This window comes from Poecilia formosa, unplaced genomic scaffold, assembly GCF_000485575.1.
Source record: "Poecilia formosa unplaced genomic scaffold, Poecilia_formosa-5.1.2 Scaffold525, whole genome shotgun sequence".
In the NCBI taxonomy this organism is placed as follows: domain Eukaryota; kingdom Metazoa; phylum Chordata; class Actinopteri; order Cyprinodontiformes; family Poeciliidae; genus Poecilia; species Poecilia formosa.
Window position 1 is genome coordinate 54,709 of NW_006800464.1, and position 22,510 is coordinate 77,218.

General features: G+C 37.2%; 1 protein-coding gene across 1 annotated transcript in view; it reads right to left on the reverse strand.

Moving 5' to 3' along the window:
- itfg1 (integrin alpha FG-GAP repeat containing 1) overlaps positions 1-22,510 on the reverse strand; it is a 149,654-nt gene that overhangs the window by 39,691 nt on the left and 87,453 nt on the right. The window contains exons 11-12 of the mRNA XM_007540226.2: positions 20,061-20,211; positions 18,848-18,956 (exon numbers count right to left, since the gene is read on the reverse strand). Coding sequence (XP_007540288.1) covers positions 18,848-18,956; positions 20,061-20,211 — 260 coding nt within the window. The remainder of the gene's footprint in view (positions 1-18,847; positions 18,957-20,060; positions 20,212-22,510) is intronic.

A 22,510-nucleotide genomic window follows, 5' to 3' on the forward strand; every position in this document is an offset into this window, starting at 1 on the left:
CCATAGTAGTTTATGAGTGTAGTTGATTAACATCTCATGGTATCAAATAGTGCCTCAACTACACACACACATCCCACGAATTGAAAAGGAGACAGTGTGAATGATGAAGAGGAGAAATTTTAAACTTTCCTTTCCATAAATCATAATGGTCAATGTTAGATTGGCAAACAAGTTGGCACAGGTTTAGGATTAATAAAGTATATTAATGAAACTGTTGAAAGGAAGTCACAAGTTATGTTGAGGATGCAGCAAAGATTCTCAAATAGAATCAAAACCAGTTTTATTATGCACTAACAAGTTTCTTGTTTGTGCATAATAAAACTGGCATAATAAAATAAAAGGCTTCAAGCACAGTGTACAATATTAAATATATAAACTTTAAGGGAGATAAAATTAATGACAACCAGAACAGTATGTTTGTGTATGTGTTGCTAATGTTTATACCGCTGAACTTAAAAAAAAACAAAAAAAAACAGGTTGTGATAGTAAAAATAAGCTTATTTTGTTTGATATTGTAACTAACTACTGAGGTTATAAGGTGTTCAATGTGGTCATAGAGACAGCCTGAAGCAAGAAACTGTCTTTCATGGCATGATATGATATGATATATCATATGATATATAATATCATGATATGATGATATAAAATCATATCATCATATATCATATATATCATACATATCATATCATATATATCTAGATATATCATGATATATGATATATCTAGATATATATGATATATCATATATGATATATCATATCATATATATCATATACCATATCATATCATAAATATGATATATGTATGATATATGATACATATCATACATATATCATATATATCATAGACCATATCATATCATATATATCTAGATATATCATGATATATGATATATCTAAATATAACATATATCATGATATATCTAGATATATATGATATGATATGGTATATGATATATGATATGATATGGTATATGATATATGATATTATATGATATAATATGATATGTAATGGTATGGTATAACTATGCTATGCTATGGAATGATATGGTGGGGTATGGTGTGGTATAGTATGGTATGGTGTGGCATGGTATGGTGTGGTGTGGTATGGTGCGGAATGGTGTGGTGTGAAATGTACCCTATGGTACGGTGTGCTAGGTTACGGAATGGTATGCTATGGTATAGCATGGTATGGTGTGCTATGTTATGGTATTGTAATGGATATAGTTTGAAACACACCACTATACACCATACACATGATATGCCATACCATATGTTCCATTATCCTTTATAGAATAGTATAACGTAGTACAGTATACTGTACTGTACTGTGCATGGTAGAGTATTCTATACTCTACCATGCACAGTATTGCATGGTAGAGTATAGAATAGAATGGTACAGTATGGTGTATTATAGCACAGTGTAGTGTGGTATAGAATAGAATGGTATAGTTTAGTGTATTATAGTATGTTGTAGTGGAGCATACAATAGTATAGAAGGATTATCAGTCAATGTCAAGCTGCGTCAGCACAGCTTGACGCAGCTGTGCGTCAAGCTGTGCAGAAAGCAAAAAGGAATACATGATTCTAACTAATTAAAGTATTTAAGTCTCAGCCTTGCATTATTTGGTAAATAATGACCCTTTTAATGCAAAGTTCTATTAAAATTTGCATTAAAAAGTCCATTAAAAATGTCAACTTTGCATTAAGTGAGTGCCATACAGTGTTGCCATTACTTCAACCATAAAACATTGTGCAGCTTGTTTTAATTTTTTCATTTAATTTTACTATACATTTGCACTTGTTAGGTCGTTAATTCAGTTGAAATACATTGATGTCCAACCTTAAGAAGTGTTTTTATTGCTGTGGGATAGAAGGTTAGCCTACTAGTTGTTTATGATTTTGCATTATTACAAGACTTTGGACACTTGATATAATCTATTTGAAGTTGTATGTAAATCTATCTTGTTTTACCGGGAATGACTCAGAGCCGGTAGGCGTGCCTTTTTTCCATTGCCTGTAGTGTATGATATGTGTTGAATCATTTGTATAGGGAAGATACACTCCAGGAGGCAGAGGGACCTCTTCTTTGACTGCTCTAAACAATGGGTTTACCCTCTCTCTTTGAATCCACAGGACTCTTTTACTTTCTGTTGGTTGCTTGACTATCTCAGGCCTCTGCTTAGACCGTGTTGTCTTCTTTGATTTAGAGTGCTTTTTTCCTTTACCGTGTTTTTTCTTATGCTTCTTTGGTCCTGCTTCAGTAGGTTGTTTGCGTTTGACAGGAGACATTAAATGCGTTAGAGAGTGTCGTCTGTCTGTCCTTTCTACACTTTTTTGCCTTGTTTTCTTAGCTTTAGATGTCTTCGTTCCTTTATCATCTGTTTTCTGTACAGTAATAGTATTTCTTTGTTTTGCCCTGCATTTTGTTGATCTAGCAGTGTCCCGATCCTCATCTGGTGCTGCTCTAGTTGGTTGTGTAGGTTGGGCTGGAGCTGTTAAAGAAGTTTTAGGTTTGACTGAAGCAGTTACAAATGCTTTAGTGTCTTTTTTGTCTGTCTTCTTGGTGCTTTTTTGCTTTAGAGCTCTTTTCAACATAGTCATTGCAGATTCCTTTGGTTTATCTGTCTTTGATTTCTGTCTAAGTGTAACCATTTGTTCTGGTTTTTCTTGGGCACTGGATATGGTTTCAACAGAACCCTTTCTTCCAGGTCTTTCTTCGACATCAGATATGGATACAGATGTAGCAGTTTCTCCAGGTCTTTCTTGGACATCAGATACGGATACAGGTGTAGCCATTTCTCCAGGTCTTTCTTGGACACCGGATACGGTTACAGCTGGAATCTTTTGTCCAGGTACTTCTTGGACATCTGGATGTGTTTTTTTCGTAGCATCGTGTGGGTGCAGACGTGTGGCAGAAGAAGCTGTAGGGTCCTCTTCTTCCCAAGTGCGCATCAAGAAATTAAGCTCCCATTGCTCTTGAAAGTGGAAAATAAGTTCTGCATGGTCAATGCCAGGCATACTTTTCCCAAACTCTAATAGCTCTAAAAAATACTGACTTTCAAACTTTAGAATATCAGCAGGTTGTGCAAGCATTACTGCACGTGTACTGCACTCCAACAAGCTCTTCAGCGTATAAATCATGGAAGCCGTTTTAAAATTAGCTTTGAAAATATCTTAAATTGCTCCTTGATACAATCTATTGGATTCTGAAGTAGGAAATTCTGTTATGGAGAAAGCTTCACCATGGATACGACAGATGTCATCAGCTGGTCTCACTTTGTGATGTCATATGAATTGAATCTCTGTGGCGTCACTGAAACACTCCGTTACCGTACACTATGTTCTCTGCAGACTGCATTATCACATTTTGGAAATATAAAAATGCTGAAGAAATATTACTGCACAAATGCATTCATGTGGAAACAAGTAGAATGTGATTTGTCCGTCTGAAAATTTGCCAAATATCAGTAAAAAACAAAATCTAGAAAGATTTTTTCCCCCCCAAAAAAATTATACATAAAGGGCTTGCCGTAAATTGTCAGAATAGATTTGCGGTGACCTTTGACACCCGGTATCTAGTTATGTTTTTATATTGAATTCCAGCGATGAAAGGTTGCCATGGAAACCGACATACAGGCCTGAAAAGTCTTGGCCTGCAGTTTGATTTACTATTTTTCTTGCAATAATTAATATAATTTAATGAGTCAAGAATTACATACACTAAAACATGCAAACTTTCAAAAATTGTAAGCACGAAAAAACTAGGTTAAAAAAATAGAACATTTGATTGTTTTATTTTGGTATTCTGACTGACTTTTAGAAATACTACAGAATATTTTCATAATACTCAGCATTTATTGAACATACTCATTGATAGGTGCTTATTTTCCAATCTTCAAAATTATATCTGACATAAAGCTAAAACTGTACACCCACTTAAACATGCCAAACATCTGTCAACACCAATGCAGCTAAATAAGGAACAATTCCAGATTCTGTTCAGACAAAACCTCCTTTTCCAGTCTAGTTATTTCTATAACATGAAGGGGTGCTCTTTTAATATGCTACATTTAAAACAGGTCATTCTTTTACATCATACATTTCAATATTTAAGTTTAATAAATTCTTAGACAAATAAAATATATGAAACACTTCATCCCCCATGAACCAAAAGATGTAAAATGACAATTTAAATATGGGATAATGTTAAAAATTAAGTTCTCTTGTCAGGGCAGTCTAACAATCAGTGGAGAGAGCGACACCTAATGCTGTTAATTGTGCTTTCAGTTCAGCTACCCTCTTGTTGTAGCTCTCTTCTGAAGGGTTGTGCCCCTCTTGAAGGAATGCCAAAACTTGCACATCATATGGTTGAGAAATTGACGCTGCTCCACCATGCAACTCGGCTGACTGAATCCTATTAACGTGATAACGAAAGAAACTTTTCGACTGTTTATATTTCACAACAGAACAGAATAAATTGCATTTTACATCCTACACTGGAGTTTGTTAGACCATCTCACTTTCACCATTCTGGGATGCCTCAACAATGATTATTTCTCTTACAACTATCAACTGGCTCCACTTAAGGGTTAGCAGCAGTGCCCTCTTTTGGACGGCAGCCAAGCTACAACTCTGAAAGGAGGTCGTTTAAAATGATTATTAGTTACTTGAATGGAACAAATTTTGATCTAACAAACATTATTTAACAATTAATAAGTCGATTATTTAATTGGGAGTATTATGCAAAATCAACTTTGAGCTTTTGATGATGTTATTCCCTCATCAAAAACACAACATGTTTCATGACACAAAAGTAAACAAACCAATCTGGTGCAGCAAGAGTCCCAACCTCAATCTGATAAAGAAGGAATGAGCAAAAGATCAGAAGCAGGCAGAGCTTTGAGATTATCGGAAAAAAAAAAAAATCAAAATACTAGTGGATACGTGCCAATAGCTGCTCAGCAATTATATTAATGGTTTGAAATTACTTTAATTAAATTAAATGTTGACAACATAGTTTGGTTTTTATTTAATATAGTTACTATCAAATAGATACTAATTCAATAATATGAAAACTAATTCTGCAAAGATTTTTCATCCTATAGTAAAACTTTTATCAATTTGCAAATGAAGAAATTACACAAGAAATAATTCAAGTACATACAAGATACAGCAAAGCATTTTATAACTTTTACTGCACAAAAGTCACAAATCTGAACAAATGCTCTTTCAAAAAATATATTTAAAATTTGGTCTTAAAAAGGGCAAGGGCTCAGCATCTTGGCAAACACTCGAGGCTTGGTCTAAACTCCAGAGAGATGCCGGGACTTTTTTTTAGCTACAGTCTGAGATCAGATGTTTCTGATTTTGGGTATATTTAAATGAAATAATGTTGTACCTAAGACATTTTTCTATAACACCAAATAATTTCCATGAGTCAAATATTGATCAACAATAACCACTAGGGTTCTCACTTTGGGGTTTGGAGATACACAACGCCATTCGAAAAAAAAATAAAAAAAAAGAAAATAATTGAAAAGTAAATCTAAGTTTTACAGACCAACAATAGGTAACTCAGTGTAGCAATGAATGGCATCCAAGTTGTTTTATCAGTGTGGAAACCTTGTGAATTTTTTCTCAAATTGAAACTCTTAAAACAAACTATTATAAACACATAAGTTAAAGTGTAACTTTAACTTATGTGGTGATATAAAGGTACTAATGGTCGGAGGTTCAGTTTTCCAAAAACTGAGTCAATGCATGTGAGAAGAACATTTGCCTGAACTTGCCTAAGAGCTTGTCTTTGGGTGTAGGATTGACTCCCTGCTGACTTCGTTCTTTTGCTACTTCTCTGATGAGGTCTGGACAGTCAGAGGACAGACTGCCTGAAGGAGTGCTTGGTGACAGACTGAGGCTTTCCTCACCACTCAGCTAGGTTCCCAAACATCCAGTCTCAGTGTAGATCTACAGATCCAAACTGAAACCCAGCAGGAAACATTTCATGTCCAGGTTATCCATATGGACATATTCTATAACTAAATACCTATTTAAAAGCATGGCTTGTGCTTGCACCTGCCACTGCCCTGGCAGTTACGATGACATTATAGATATCAACAGAGCTACGACTGTGCCAGGCGGGGACATTCAGATAAACTTTGCAGCTAATGCTATTACTGTCTGGGAAAATATATCCTTCACATCCGTTAAGAAAACACAAACTATTATATACTTTCCAATTTACAGCTGATTGTTCAGGACACACACACACGCACGCACGCACGCACGCACGCACGCACGCACGCACGCACGCACGCACACACATTGGCAGAGAAAAGTGGAAAATGTGATGAGCAGACCTCGGTAGGCAAACATGACAGGCCGTGTCAGCTCTTGTGGCAACAAATGCAAGTCAATGAGACCTGAGCAGACACAAAAAGTACACACTCACACACACGCATACACACACAGACTACCATGCAACAACAACAACTGACAGCAGAGCAGCATTGCTCTGAGATGCTCATCACTTCCTATTGTCCTCAGGCTGCTTTTGCTGACTGTAGGGCTGGTTGGAGGCGTGCGAGGCCACCGCTCCTGCCAACATGCGCCTGACCTGCAACTCACATTGTGACAGGAAGTGAGGTGACATCTGGTCACAAAAAGCAAGAGGAAGTTCAGAAATGACCACATGCTCATGACTACTGATCCAACAAGGATGGTAGATGGCAGAGTTGTTGTTCCTACAACTTCTACTGAGCATGTGCTGAGTTAATTTTCAAACAGAAGAAAGGCTATCATTTTAGAGATATCAACAATTTATAAAAGAAAATCTGAGTTATTCTTCTCTATCTGGAGGACAGTGAAGAAGTAAGGTTTTTCTTCTGGTGTTGCTGATCTTCTGTGGTGGAGAGTGTAACTTCACACTAGTTTCTCTTCAGTCTACCCGGTAACAAACTGTTGTCCTGATTGATGGGCGTTGGTAGTTTCCACCACTTTAATTACTAATTAGATTTGAGCTCAGGTATTTACTACAGCATCAGCATGTTTCACAGCAGATCACACTGGTTTGTTGCCAGTATAGAAGTCCATTCAGTTGGAGTTAGAAGTTAGTGGTTAAATAAAAATTTGCAGAATGTGCCAATTTCATTTACCCGATTAATCGATTAATCAACTTATAATACAATCCAGACCAAACTGCTATCAACTCCTCTCTGGCAAGCTGTCCACCATCCTCCTCAGCAGCTTATTCCAAAATAAATATAATTTTCATGGAACAAGAGAAGCTGTTAGATACTAGCCAAAACAGTCCAACAGAAATAAGAAAAATACATTATATAAACCTGTCCAAGTTTATACATAGCTGTAGTTGTATGAGCTGGTTAAAGTGCAACAAAATACATTTTTGTCCTGCCGTTGCTGGGTCTCTACTCCCAGAGGAAGCTTCCCCCAGTTGCCTCTGGTCCTCTCCTTACAGCTTGTTCCCTGAACAGCTGGCTGGGCCTTGCAGCATGTTTCGCCTTCAGATGAACACTAGAAATACAATGCTGACCGCCACCTCGATCAGGCGGTTTCACCTGCCAATGCAAGATGGCTCCGGGTTTAGTCCGGTGGGCCGCCAGGTGTCTGTTAGCAACGGCAGCTGGGAGAGGCTCCAGACCCCGACAACCCAAACAGGCTCTCTACATCCAACGGTTTTTTATACCACAGCAAAATGTCATAATATGACTGGACAATGGACATTCTTGGCTTTTGAAACAAGCAATGAATTTGTCTTCGACAGTGTGGTATGGTATAGAAATCACAAAGGAAGATAGTTTCTACTTATTTTTAAGTAATAAAGTGAGATTTTTTTTTTAACGGAAGTGCGACTCTTTAGATTTTTGTCTGTGGTCAAATATCAGCTGTAATTTGCAGACAAGAGCAATCTGCATCATAAATCACATCGTGATTAGATGTAATTTGTAATTAAGTGCCACGTTTGTTTTCATCATCTGAACTTCAATCCATAATGTGCTAATTAAGCTGCCATCTAGTTACCTCATTTCTCATTGAATTTGGTCCACCCTAATGAAATTGAACTTGATAAACCTCGGAAGTAATTAACACAGACTTCCAACGCTACATCACTGCTTTGTCTGTGATTTTCTCAATACAGCCGCAATCACACTTACACTAATGATACCACAGCTGGGCTGAGGTCTTGTGAGCTCTGTGTTTGATTATGTTTATCAAAAATATAACATTAAATGATCCTATAAATGATGTATAGTCAGACCATAACAAAAAATGAGTCTTGAGAAAACACAAGCTAGCTAAACCGGTATCCAAAACCTCAGCATCAGGTTTTGTGCTGCTTTTTTTCCATGCTCAATTTTGTAGGAATAATTAAATATATAGACTTAAAATGTATGCTGACAAGTCACTAAATTATATGGGAAATATAACAAGTTACCAGTTGAAGATGAATATCGATTAATATTCCTTGTATTCTGCTTGATAAAGGCAAAGTTGTATGGAGTGGATGTAATCACTGAGTGAAGACGACTCAAAGAAAAGCATTTGCAGTATCAGTGAGGTGTTTTAAACAAAGTAAGATGACAAGGTCTTTTGAAAGGAAATTCAGAGGAAAGTGCAATGTTTGCAGAATACAGAGATATTTATATGGCTCATTTTGGCAGTGAGAGAAAGAAAGTTAAATTAAGCAGCAAATAACAGGAGGGTTGAACAGAAGACAGCAAAAGTGCTAGGTTTAATTAAAATTTTCAACAACTATCTGTCATTGAACAGGTTGGGTTTGAAAATATGGGCAGCTTTTAAAAAGTGTCTAAATACTTTGTCCAGTATATATACACATAGAGAGATTGCTGTTAGTAGTGTAAAACTTCATAGCACTAACTATAAAATTGTCAGTAAATACTGAATTAGTTTCATGTTTGTATTAAAATAAGAACAAAACTCAGTTTTACAGTGAATGCTGGCTTACAAAGTGGAGTGACTCTGACCCTAATATAAAGAGTATTATGTCAAATTGACCATTCTGATCTCTTAATAATGTTGTAATGTTACTCATCAAAAACACACCTGGAGTGTTGCCTTGATTCTTTCATGCATGTTTGAGAAATCCTTTAATCTCCCATGGCAACCATTTGGGGTGACTAAATGCTTGCTCCCACAAAGCTCCGCCTTGAAGCGGCGGTCTCCAGCTCAGCTTGCACCCTACGGAGCACCTTCCCCACTCAGTTCCTTCAAACTAGTGGCAGCAGCAATTAAACAGATGGTGGAACTGCACATCTCAGTGCAGCACTCCTTAGGAAGGTCTCAAATGGTGCAGTGAGAAGCATTGTTGTAATGACATGATGAAGGTGGAGTGTTTGAAAGAGCAGCAGCTTCTTATTGAGTCATAGGCCCAATTTCAAGCTGTCAAATTGCAAAATCGCATTTCTTTTAAGTCCTGCTTGATATCTGCAGCATTTTTGTGACAACTGAAAGTAACAATTACTTGATTGTGCTGTAAAGTGGCTCTATGTGCCTGGAAAATACACAATACTGCCCCTTTTATTGACAAAAATAGATCACAAAGACTAGAAATACTACTTTGAATGTTGTTCTAATTTCTTCTACTGCAGTTCTTAAAGATAAATTAGACTCGGCTCAAAACTTCATCGATATCTGGTTTGTGCATCTCTAGAATTTGCTTGCAGTTGTAATTTAGATGATGAATCTGTCTTACCTCTGGACCCAATAATGCAGACAGCCGTAGATTTCTGAAAAGGCTGACACATTTATCAGAGGTGGACTTTTTTTTTATTGGCATTAAAAGAATCACTTCTCAGGCTGTCTGCACAATGCCATCGACGTAGCGCACAATTCATTGCCTTGACTTGCTTGATGTCTCATTGGCAGGCAGAAGCAGTAGAGCTTCAGCTGTCAACACAAACTGGTACAGGATGCTATTTTTTGATAAACAGGAGGAGCGGGCGTCTTTTTGTGCCGAAACTCATACAGCAAAAGGTATTCACGGCGGCACGAACACACCGCCTGCAGTCAAATCTTCTTCCGGACAACAGAAACCGTGCTGATCGACTTGATGTAAATCTTCTCCATGTCTTTTGAGTGAAATGAAAAGAGGGACTAAAACGACAGCATGTACTGACAAGGCAGCAGGAAGAGATGGTGGGGTGGAAACAAGAGGGTTTGTCGACGAGAATCAAGAAAAAGAGTGGCGGCACGGTGACAGCAAAAAGGAGAGGTGAGACTAAGATGTAAAACAGAGGCTTGACAGGGTTAGATGGGAGGAAATGAAAGAAGCAAGCACAAGGGGGAGGAGGAACGAGAGAAAGATAGGAGGACAGGAAATGTGCAGGGATGAGAGAAGAGGTCTGGATCTGATATGGTGGGAGGAATGATGAATAGGGATGTGAAGGAGTGAGCAGAGGAGGAGTATGTGGGCTGGAGAAAAGCTACCAGATGTTTCTCAATGCAGCTAATCTGCATCCTAATAAGTGAGCAGGAAACTAATCAACTCGTACAGTTCTGCCTGTCAGTCTTTCTCTTCATCTCCTTTCCCCACATAGAGGAGCGCACTCACACTCCCGACACACACTTTGGAGACACTTCTGAACACGCAGCCCCCTCCCCCGTCCGCTCGCCTTCCCCCGTCGTTTTATCCTTCTTTCTAATTCTGGAGTTTATGACTGCTTCCATCCCCTCCCTCCTCCAGCAGTAATCATCCATCCATCTGTCCACCACGCTACCACTTTGCTTCTCGGAGCTTAATGTGGAGCCACCGTGCTTTGTGTAAAACTTGACAGACACGCATGTCGTTATAATCCAAGACTGGCCTAACTATTTATGGAAGCAGTTTGTTTTTTCCCTCTTGTGTGAGGGGGTCATAAGAGTGAGTAAGTTTAAAGTGGTGGCATCAAAAGGATTCTGCCGTCCTGTGGATGGTGGGATGACGTAAGAGGAGTTAATACGACAGCAAAAACATATCCTAGAGTTAATTCACTCTTGTTTGCAACATTTATACCTCAAACAATAGATCAAACAATAGATTTTAAAAATCGAGTTATTTTAATCATTAGGCATGTATCTGTTTACTCATCAAATGAGCTCAAGATCATACAGGTGTTCATTCAACTCCTTTTTAACTCTTCTGAGATTTGGGGTCATAGTTCAGGTATTATTGAAGCTTTTGATTTGCAATCAGCTGCTCCCAGTAGTAAAAACAACACCTTATTGCAACGTTAATGCATCCTAACGACGGTCAGGTAGTAAAAACGTAGAGCAAAAATCCTTCTAGCTGCACAACATCCAAAAATAAGTGAATAAGGGAATACGTGTTCTAACTTGCAATGGCTCAAGCAAAAATAATTAAATAATTAAGAGCAAAAATTTACAAAAAGAACAAATCAAGCTAACCTCCGTCAGAAGCTTTGAAGGAGATTCCAACTTTGGCATCGTTTGGAGCTAATGGGTTGATGTATTCTTTTATTTCTTATGAACTAAGCACTTGATAGTAACTTGATATCAAGTCTTAATGTCAGCATTTTAAGATAGAGATCTGTGCAAAGCACTGTTCAGCTCTGATTCATATCTTTATTTGCTCTCTAACAATGGACATGGGATGTCTCAAAGCACCAGTCTTCCTCTGAACACTGCTAACTAATGACTGTGCTGCCTGACAAATGAACAACAACATCCTGAAACATTCAGATGTCGCTCTAATGACTCATTGATCACTGATGGAAGCAACTAGAGGTGGGAAGTCTGGTGACGTGGTGTGAAAAAACAACCGCCTCTGCGTCTAACGTTGATAAAATCGCAGAGGTGATGGTGGACAAGAAGACGGCAACCTTAACCACCAAAGGAAAGACCAACTAAGAGTTTGAAAAAGTCAGAAAAGAAGTTAAAGCTGAACAAAAACAGCCCAAGTCTACAGCTGCATTGTGCGGAGCATCCTGCCTCCGTGCTACAACGATTCAAAGACCATAAACATCTTCACTGTGATCACGTCCTCTGAGATGATGTCCGACTGCCAGTGAGCTTACACAATAAGACAGATGTCTAAAAAAACGGCCTCCAATAATTTCCGAAAAAACATTTATTTTACAGGCAAGAAACAGCAATAAGAAAAGACCACGCAGTTCAAAAATACAGCCAGCACAAGATCTGTAAGAGGTTATGAAAATAAATGATACTAGCCTTCAGTATTTGTAGATTATCCTACTTGTGACTGTTCTGTCTAAAGTACCTACAAATAATCCAGGAAAATTCACCTTTCTGTGGCTTTTTGTTCTAAAGAAAATGCAAATGTCTAACAATTGACTTGCTTCTTGTCATGCTATTAGCTAGTGTTTGCAAAGCAGCTAATCCAGGAGTGCCATTCATTTTCCTTGACAGTGACTGGTTGTACTGCCAGGAGCAAAAATAAGAAAGCCAGGGAACATTAGCTTCTGTAGTGCAGACAATTTCCACTGTGCGTATTGATGCATGTTAAGGTGTATTTGGTGTTTGACTTATTAAAATAAGCAGTTCAAGCGTTTTCAGAGGTGGTCTCAAATATTTTGAAGAAATAAAAGGAAGCAGTTCTTGAATTGCTCTGTTGTGTTGTTTTGTCTTTCTGAAAACACAAAACTCAACATCTTAATATTTTTGGGGGAGATTAGAACCATTTTAAAATTAGATGAACATGCAAAACTCCAATACATGGACGAGTCAAATTAAACCTGGATTTTATTTGTGACACAAGCAGGAGCTGTTGGAGAGTTTTTCTTTTCTTTTTGGTTAAAATCTTGTCTTAATTCAATGCTGTATGAATTCATCTTCTAAGACGCATGTATTATTATGCCACTTGTGTCCAACTTAAAATAACATCCACAGATTATAACTTTCAAAAATAGATCCAATATAGATCCAAGCTTTGAAAACTTTTAGTAGGCTGAGTCTATGCCCATAATTTTGCATCTGGGTCTTAAATAATAATCATTCAGACAGCAAAGCAGGTAAAGGTCCAGATGCAATGCACTCATGTCAGGTGTTTGGACGGATAAGATGTCAGATTTGTGCAGGTCCAGGTCGCCTCTCAGCAAGAGTTCAGACCTCTGGCTGGCAGGAAGCGAATCCTGCTGTCTGAGGTTTGCGATAGAACTGATGCATTCATCCCAGACAGTCCGAGCGGACTGCGGGATCTTTGCTTTCACTCGCAAACTGCACAGACACACACGAGTTAGACTCAACCCGTCAATCCCCCAGTGGGTGTTGCTCAATACGGCGGAGGGGAGGGCCGAGGGATGTCATCTGGAGGAAATAGGATTCCACCTTATAGAAGGCACGGCTGGATCAGGCTGTCAACAGAAACGTAGCGCTGGCTGACACGATGCGCCAGGATTGAATATGAACTTCACTCTCGCAGCCTCACTTCGAAGGTGAAAACGTTAGTACTCGTGCCAAGGCATTTAAAGAAGAAGAAAAAAAAAAACAATTTCCTCTCTTAGGGTGGAGGTGGGTGGATGCTATTAAGCTGTTTTTAACAGAGGAGAATAAGTTGTTGATACGATACAATAGATGGCACATCATTTTTTTTTATTTATTTATTTTTTTTAGTCTATTGCTGCTCCACTAGATACGACCAAACATGTATGAAATATTTACAAGCAGGAAAAATGTACCGACTGAAGTCAGATGCAGGGAAGAAGCTGTGGAGCTGACAGAGTTCTCATCATCGTGTCGGGGAAAAAAAGGATTCTCAGTTGTGCGTGCATCTCTGTATATATTTTTTTGAAGTGCTGCAGTGAGACAAGACATGGATACCGAAAAGAACAGCAGTGTTTAAAGAGACGGCACCAAAGGAATTCGTGTTGAGGCATTAGGGAAGAAGACGTGCCAAGGTCACACACACACAAAACAACAATCGCGCACAAGCTGTCAAACAGACTAAAAATACATATTTTTATTTATTTATTTCATATTTACTACCATTTTCACTTCAAAATAATACCAAATCACCTGGGATTTTTTTTTAACCATCACCAAAATCTGGTCCCGTTTTAGATTATAAATTGTTAATGCTAAGCCTACAATGCCTGGAGAGAATCTAGATCAGAATGTGCCTTTTATGATCCATATGCTGCTGCTGCTGCTTTTCTCCAGACCCCAGGGGGTTTCATTTACAGAAGGGGGAAACACGCAGAGCTTCATGCCACATCCTTACTCGTCTCCCCAGCCTAATTACCCACAATCCTTGAAAACAACTATCTTAAAATGCTATTACAGAGAAAAGTAAACAATGTGGTTTAAGAAGAATGAAATGAGTGATGCATTTTTCATGTGCATCACCAGCAGAAAAGTCTTTATGTCATGAAAACTAATTTATGACGATCGAGTAATGGGGCTGGTTTCACATTCTCATGCTCTGATAGGGTAGCAAAGTAAAATAAATATTCAAAGCTGGGAATGAACAGAAGTTTATTGCAATCCAAAGTAACTGTTACTTTCATAAAGAGCCGCCATCATTTCTTGGTTCTGAATGTGATGGCCATGATCAGGCTGGTCATTGAGCACAAAAAATACATAACTAACATGAATGTATGCTTGTCAAAAGAACCAGTTTGTATCAGAAGCAGGCTCATTTCAAACTCCTCATTACCTTCTAAACTCTCACTCTGCAGACTTAAGCTGCCTGAATTAAAATAGTTTACTTCTAAAAAGATTTAAAGTTTTATGCAAAAAAGCAACACAGACTATTAAAATCCATGCCACCTCATTCCAAGTAGGTTTTTTCAACACATGATTACCTGGAACCACACCCTAAATAGGCCACAAGCAGAGCTATCAACAAGTCCTATAACAAATTATAACATGCTATCATTAGCTTAGCATTTCAGGAAAATGCTCACCATGACATCATCAGCAGCAGGGCAAGATATGAGTTTATTTAAGGTTGCAGATATATGCAAGAGTCAGATATGTTTCTGAGTTGAACTCTGATGACGTCACATTAAAGCAAGCTTGCAGAAACTCTGCTACTTAGTTAAGAAAGCAGCTAAGGATGGATGGAAACATGTCGCCAAAATACAATATAGTTTTAGCATTTGCTTTTAAAGACATACCTGCCTCTTACATACAGCTAGATTCTTCTATAAACTCACATCTTGCACATGCTGCTGATGATGTCATGGTGAGCAGTTTGATAAAATGCTAAGCTAATTATATCATGTTTGCTCTCTGTTGTGATACGACTTGTTGATAACTGCTCTGTGATGACAACTGTGTGAAGATCCTTCCAAAATGTTAAATTTTGCGGCTTTTTGGGTTGTGCTGTGGTGGCACAGGGGTTAAGCACAACCCACATACGGAGCCTTAGTCCTCAATGCAGCTGTCGCAGGTTCGATTATCGGCCTTGGCAACCTTTGCTGTATGTCTTCCCCCTTCTCTCATTACCCACTTTCCTGTCAATTAACTATTGAATAAAGGCCACTAGAGCCAAAAAAAAATCATTAAAAAAAACATAAAATTTTTTACGGCTTTTGTAAACTAGAGATTTCTACGACTTATACCTTGTTCTGATTTTGTTACATATTGGACTAGGATTCTGTATTTGTTAAGGCATATTGCTGAAAGATCTCACCAAGAATTGGTATTGGGCATTAAAAAAACTGGGATTAGGCCATCCATAGATGCAATAACTGTGAGGGGATTGGTATTCAGCAGTGATGAGTCACTGCACAGGAGGGAGCTCAAAGAACTCTTAGAATGGGTGCAGAGCAAACAAGCTCTGCATTAGTATGGGGAAGGTAAGGAGGAAGCTAGTGGACTCTACACTCACCCGCTTTTCTCTTTCTGCCACAAGTAAAAACATCTCTGCTGCTGGGGCTGATCATACCTGACCGAAAAACAATTCATCGCAGCCTCTATGCTATTAAGGACATGTAAAACAGCAGGTGTTGTAGCAGTGAGACCTTTATCACGAAGGACCCCATCCAACCCGCTTACAAACTGTTTCCCCTCTGCTTGTATACAGAAAGCTCAAAAGTCTTAAAGAACAAAGCAACTCAAATGAAGGTTGTTCCTTCTAAACTTGACACCCTGCTCAATGATCCTTAACTGCTAACTTATTAGAGTGGTGTTGCTACTGTCACTAATCTTTTTCTGCTTTTCTTTTATTTGTATTTATGTTTCAGAAATTGCTTTGTGTCTGTTTTACATCTAGTCGCTGTGATAATAATCTGCAGGGTCTCAATCTTTTTAATTCTTTTGCTCACACAGAAAGCCTAATAAAATGAACCTTAAATCTTGAGAACAGCTAATGGAAACACCTCTACTATTGATCGACAGTAATGACAGTAATCCACTAACCTCCCACGCAACAGCTTATCCCCCCCACCCTGTGTTTTCAGTCTAGCTGGAGGCCTAATTACTGATCTCAGTCACCTGCTTGACGCTTGTCACTTTTAGAACCGTCACGATTTCTAAGATCAGCGTACAAACGGTCTGCTTTTCCCTTTCGAAAAGAAAACCGTCTGCAACTGAGCTCAAAGATGATAAACAAGATTGTGACGTGAATAGAACGAGTCTGGGTTTGGACTCAAACACTGCTGAAAAGATAATTAGAAAAGAAGCCATATTGACAAATTGAAAGAGAGGGTTCTGTAATCAGACATCTGGTGCAAAAAAAAAAAAAGGCTTTTAACGTGACAAAACACAGCATATTACATAGATGATGTGGACTGTTTGTAGTTTCAATTTAATGGACCAAGTAATGGTTACAACAGTGGATTATTTTTAGAGGAGAGAGAGAAAATATGCAGTTACTGCAAATCGCTCATGGCTTTTATTTAGCATGATCCCCTTATAGTTAATGCAAATTATCCAACTGCAGAACAGTGCAAAAGTATTCATATCCCTTGTAATTTTTCACATTGTTTCATGACACATTTACAAACTTAAAAGTATCCATCTGGTAACATTTTTTTGACAGGGTGTGCATAAGACTGACATGACACTGTCATAAGCATGACATAAAACATGTCATGATGATGATGGAGTCTTTATGAATGTTTATGACTGTTGTCATGAGGCGTCATTTGATAAATAATGATCTGTTTAATGCAAAGTTGCATTAAAACTCGTATTAAAAGTACATTAAAATGGTCAACTTTGCATTAAAAGTGTCATTATTTACCAAATGACACTTCATGACAACAGCTGTAAACATTCATGAAAACTCCTTCATCTTCATGACAGGTTTTATGTCATGATTATGACATGTCAGTCTAATGCTCACCCAATCAAATAAAGTGTTACCATTCATCTTAAGATAAATATAACCATAAAGGGGATACAGCAGACAGGTGGAAGAAGGTGCTCTGGTCGGATGGGGATAAAGTTTAAACTACTTAGCCTACATGCAAAATGCTAGTATCCCCCTCTTCACAGTGTAGGATAGTGGTGACAGATTAGTGCTGTGGGAACAGGAAAGCCAGGCAGAGCTGGTGGAGCTAAACATAGAGCAATCCTGAAAGAAAAGCTTGTAGAAGCTGGAAAAGACCTCAGACTAGGGCCGAGGTTTACCTTCCAGTGGGACAACAAGCCTAAAAGCCAAGGTCAAAGTGTCAGAAAGGCCCAGTTAAAGTCCTCCACTAAATTCCACTGAAAATATGTGGTAATATTTGATACAGTATCATCGAGTTACGGCTATTTTAAGCAAAACTTCATGTTTCTAAATTTGCAAATCTGGTAGAAAGCTTTATTTCAAAGACCTGTAGCTGTACTTGCTGTGATTTGCTGGCTCAGAGGATGTTAATTACAAATACAAGTAAATTTTTTCGGTAATAAAAAAGTTTAAAGTTTTCTTCATTACAAAACTATGCAACAATGTTGGTCTGTCACAAAATATTCACAGAATATTGTGAGTGTGTATTGTGACTAGGCCTGTCACAATACACACTATATCGATTAATTGCATAATAAACTGAAACCAGCTCAATAATTTCCATTTGGATGATTTATCATTTTTCTCAAAACTGGTCTGCAGTCTGGTTCTTTGGTCTCATCTATCCTTTTCTTGAAGGACAGTTTTGTTTACAGAGACTTCATAATTCATTATGTTTGTTGTTTCTGTTGTTTTCTTAAAATTTATTTTGGATATTTAAAATGTCTTCCAGGTCCAGTGTTAAACTTTAAACTCTAATGAACATTTTTTAATCTATGAGAATGTCTTCTTGCATTATTATGCCTTTATCATTATATCACTTAAAAATGGTCTCAAAACAACAATATTATTGTTTATCGCAATAACATCTGGGGCAATTTATCATCCAGCAAAATTTCCTATCGTGACATGAGAAAATGTAAAAAAAAAAAATAAAAAAAACTGTATGCAAACTTTTGCAAGGCATTTTCATTTCAACTAAACTATATTAAAACAATGTTGCAAATAATTTTTAAGCATTATTGAGGCCAATAGTGCAGAGCCAGGGAAAGTGGGCAGATTGTACATGTTGGTTTTTGGGACATAGAAGTTTTGTGCTTAAAATGTCCATTTTAACTTAATGGATTTGGAATTGAACACAGAGCACAAATGAGCTCCAGTCTGCAGCACCAACAGAGGAAAAAATCTGAATTATATGACAGATAATAGTTACGGCCATCTGCTCTCTAGATTGGGGAATAGACTTGCTTGTGTTTAATTGGTCTAGGAGGGGCTGTTATAGCAAATAAAAGAAAAACTAGTGCGTAATGCGCTGAAGACACTTTTAGAAAAAAAAGCCTTTTTTCCTTTGTTCAAATTGCTTCTTTTACACAAAGGAAGAGAAAGGAGAAAATCTGGCCAGTAAGTCACTTACCCATCACTTTAACAAAATAGGCGTCAGCTTCAAAATTGTTCTTCAATGCGTGGATCATTAAGTCGTCTTTGTCCTCTGCCTTGCTCAGGATGAGCATGTCTAGTATTCCCTGTAAATGTAGATGCAGAGAAGAAACAAAACACAAAGAGAAGTTTAGCCTCTGTAATTATCAGTACAGGGACATACTATGGATGCCCTTATGGATCAGAACGTATATGAGGATCAATGACAAACTTCTGTTTTAATTTAACATTTTACTCTGCCGCATGCGATAATGTAATGCAAACATGGTGAGAAATAAGGCCACAAAAAAACAAAAAAACAAAAAAAAAAACATAAAAAATCAGTAAATAAAAAGGGCTGTAAAAGAACTGAAGTGATGACGATAGGGATGCAAGTTATAAATTAATGAGTTTATCAAAAGTTGATTGATCTTATTGACTGACAAATTATTAACTGATAAGCGGACATTTTCTTAAAACCTTTTAAAAGTTTTCTCTCTCTTTATAGACTTTCTATACCATGAAGGACTACATTTTTCATACTATGCTGAATTTAATAAAGGAAGCACGTTATTATATTTTAACAATTTTTTGTGTGTCAGCTGTATTAAATAATCACTGAATAAACACAAACTCGTAGTTTGCTCACATTTAACTTTGACATATTTGTAAAATATAACAAAACAGGAAGGAATGCCCCGCCATCTTTATTCCTATATCAACTCGATCTGCGCAAGGATGACCAGCGGCACCCTCTTCTGGATGGCAGCCACACAACAACACTCAAAGAAGGTCTTTGAGAACTTTACTAGTTAATCAGTTGGAACCAATTTTAATCTAATAAATCATTAATTGACAATTAATCATAAGTAAACCAATTGTTTGCATCCCTGGTTGAGAAGCTTTTAATCTGATTAGTGACAATAATCTAAGGAAACAATCTGCTAAAACCAAATATGGAACAAAGAGGAAGACATATATTCATAAACACTTTGTCGTAGTAGACAGAAATCTAATAATACACTTTTATTAACTCAAGATTCAAAATATTCTTGTTTACTTTATTTAGCTATGTTGAAATTCTCACAAAGTCTGATAAGTTTATTAGATATTTCAACTGGGTAAAGATAGGAGATATTCATTATTGGTGAACTGGGAACAGAGCACCGCAAGGAAAAAGCAGCGTATAATAATAAAGATCCTCTACTCACGTCCTCATAAATGTCAAAGAAAGTAGCCATGACGGCCTTCTGGATCGCTCCCAGATCCGTTTGGTCCCAGCGGATGTGGAACATTCGTCCCACGCTGCTGCAGTTGGGAACGTTACAGGGAATGTTCTCCAACAGGAAGGCCCGCTGATCACTGTGAAGACCAGAAATAAATACTCTATTATTTACATCTAACACGGTGATGGTGAGGTTACCATTGATTGAGCCAAGCAATTCAAGACATCTATAAATTTGTGTTGACTTTTCAATTGAACAACAATTCTTGATTTTAGGTTTTAACATAAAGAATATCATCAAATGAATAAATACATTTTTGTCAACAGAATTTTCAATTGGTAAGGTACTTTTATTTATATGGCACATTTTCAGGAACAAGGCAAATCAAGGTGCTTTACATGAATTAGAAAGAAATACAACAAAACGACAAACCAAAGAAAAGTGCAAAAGAAGAGAAAAGGAGAACGAAAAAGAGTATAACCCCATGCTTAAGAATAAGTAATATATGATTTATAAACTAGTAGGGATTCCTCTAGATTATTGTTCTGATTATGTTAATCTAAGGTAATGAGACAAAACAATGTCACAAAAGAATTTATGTTTGCAACCAGAAGATATACACACACAAAAAAATTACTTTGTAAAAATAGAGTAATCCTTATACTGTTAGTGTCATTCTTTGTAGAAATGTTATACACATACTGCATAAAAACGCCTAGGAAAAGCTGCTAAAGTCAAAATGTTTTTAATTACCTAAATATTTTAGAACATTGCTTATTTCTTTAGCATTTTTGGCTAAAGTTATTAAGAGTCACAGTGAATGATGTAAAGAACAATACACAGGTTACACGTTCCTGGATTAGACCTTAAAACATCAATGATGTGAGGTTGAACATGAGGGCTTTCTTAGGCTGCATTTATGAGAAAATGTGAACAAAACCTTCAACTGCTCTTGTACACAAAAAAAGACAGTATGTGTCTCACTTCAGGTAAAACTAAGGTGCACACAAAAATAGAACCTATGTTCCCTCATCCCCCTTCAATGTAGCTCCTCTGATCAAATTTAAAACACATTATTTTATTGCTTTGCATCTGTTGTTGTAAACACATGTGGCCTTGTTCCGTAAATGTAGGCAGACTGTGATTGATTTCCTGGAACTAAATGAAATCCCTACAGCTCTAACCTTTTTTCTTCCTTTCACCACATCTACCTTATCAGACTGTTTCAACACCATCTTGTTTCCCTCTGGGGAACCGAACTGACCTCTTTCTACTTCTGTTTGGGAAGCTGCTTCACACACATTCTTAGACTCTACAAACAAAGAGGTAGAAATAGTACATTTTATACTCCCTTCTGGAGATGATGCAACTAATGCACAAGGTGCTACTATAATATATCATATTAGACAAAATAGTTTCTGTATTACAATACAATAAGAGTGCAGTACCTTCTGACAATCCGAATGCTTAGTTTCTTTAGTAATCAGCGTTCTTTATAAAGATATTGATACCATTAAAATATTATTCATTTTAAGTGGAAATAATGTTGAATCTGAAATAATTTAACAAATAATATGAAAATTTTATAGCATGAAAAATATTTTTTGTAATTTTTACCTAAATGTATTTGAAGCACTGCATCTGACATAAAAGACGCTAGAAATCCGCTGTAGGTTAGAGGTTTAACATTACGATGTAGTACAAGAGTTCACATATTTTAAAAAATCATATCACTTATGCCTTCTTTAAAACTAGTAAGAACTGACTATCGCCAGTATTGTTTCGAGAAAAAAAAATAAAGAAAAAGTAGTACAAGAATGCAGCGACCTGTCTTTTAACCAACTCCTCAAGACGTGAGGAGTTGGTTAAACCCTGTTTTATCCTCTTTACATTGGCTTCCTGTCCATTTTAGAATTGATTTTAAATTTTTAATTCTCTTAATGGCCTTGGCCCATCTTATTTATCTGAATCTTTAAGTCTTCCTCTATGAAGGAGATCTCTGATGTCATCAAATCAACTTTTATTGTCCCACAGACTGAGCTAAAGCACTGAGGTGATGAGGCTTTTCCAGTGGCAGCAACTCAACACTGGAACAAACTCCACATAGACCTTTGCTCCACCCAGACATTTTTAAGTCTAAGCTCAAGACTTATTTCTTTAGACAGGATTTTAATACCATGTAGATTAGTGCCATTTTCCCTTATCTATATTGTTGGTTTTGCATTTTCTTTTTCTTGTGATTTATTAGTTGTTCTTAGTTGTTAAGCGCTATATCAATCAATCAATCAATCAATCAATCAATCAATCAATCAATCATGCCTAACATTAACAACTTTTAAAACTTGTTAATTATCTGTATGTTCTTTCTCCATCTGAGACCAAAACCTGCTCTAGAGAGCTCCATGGTAACATCTCGTCTAACAGATCGAATAAGG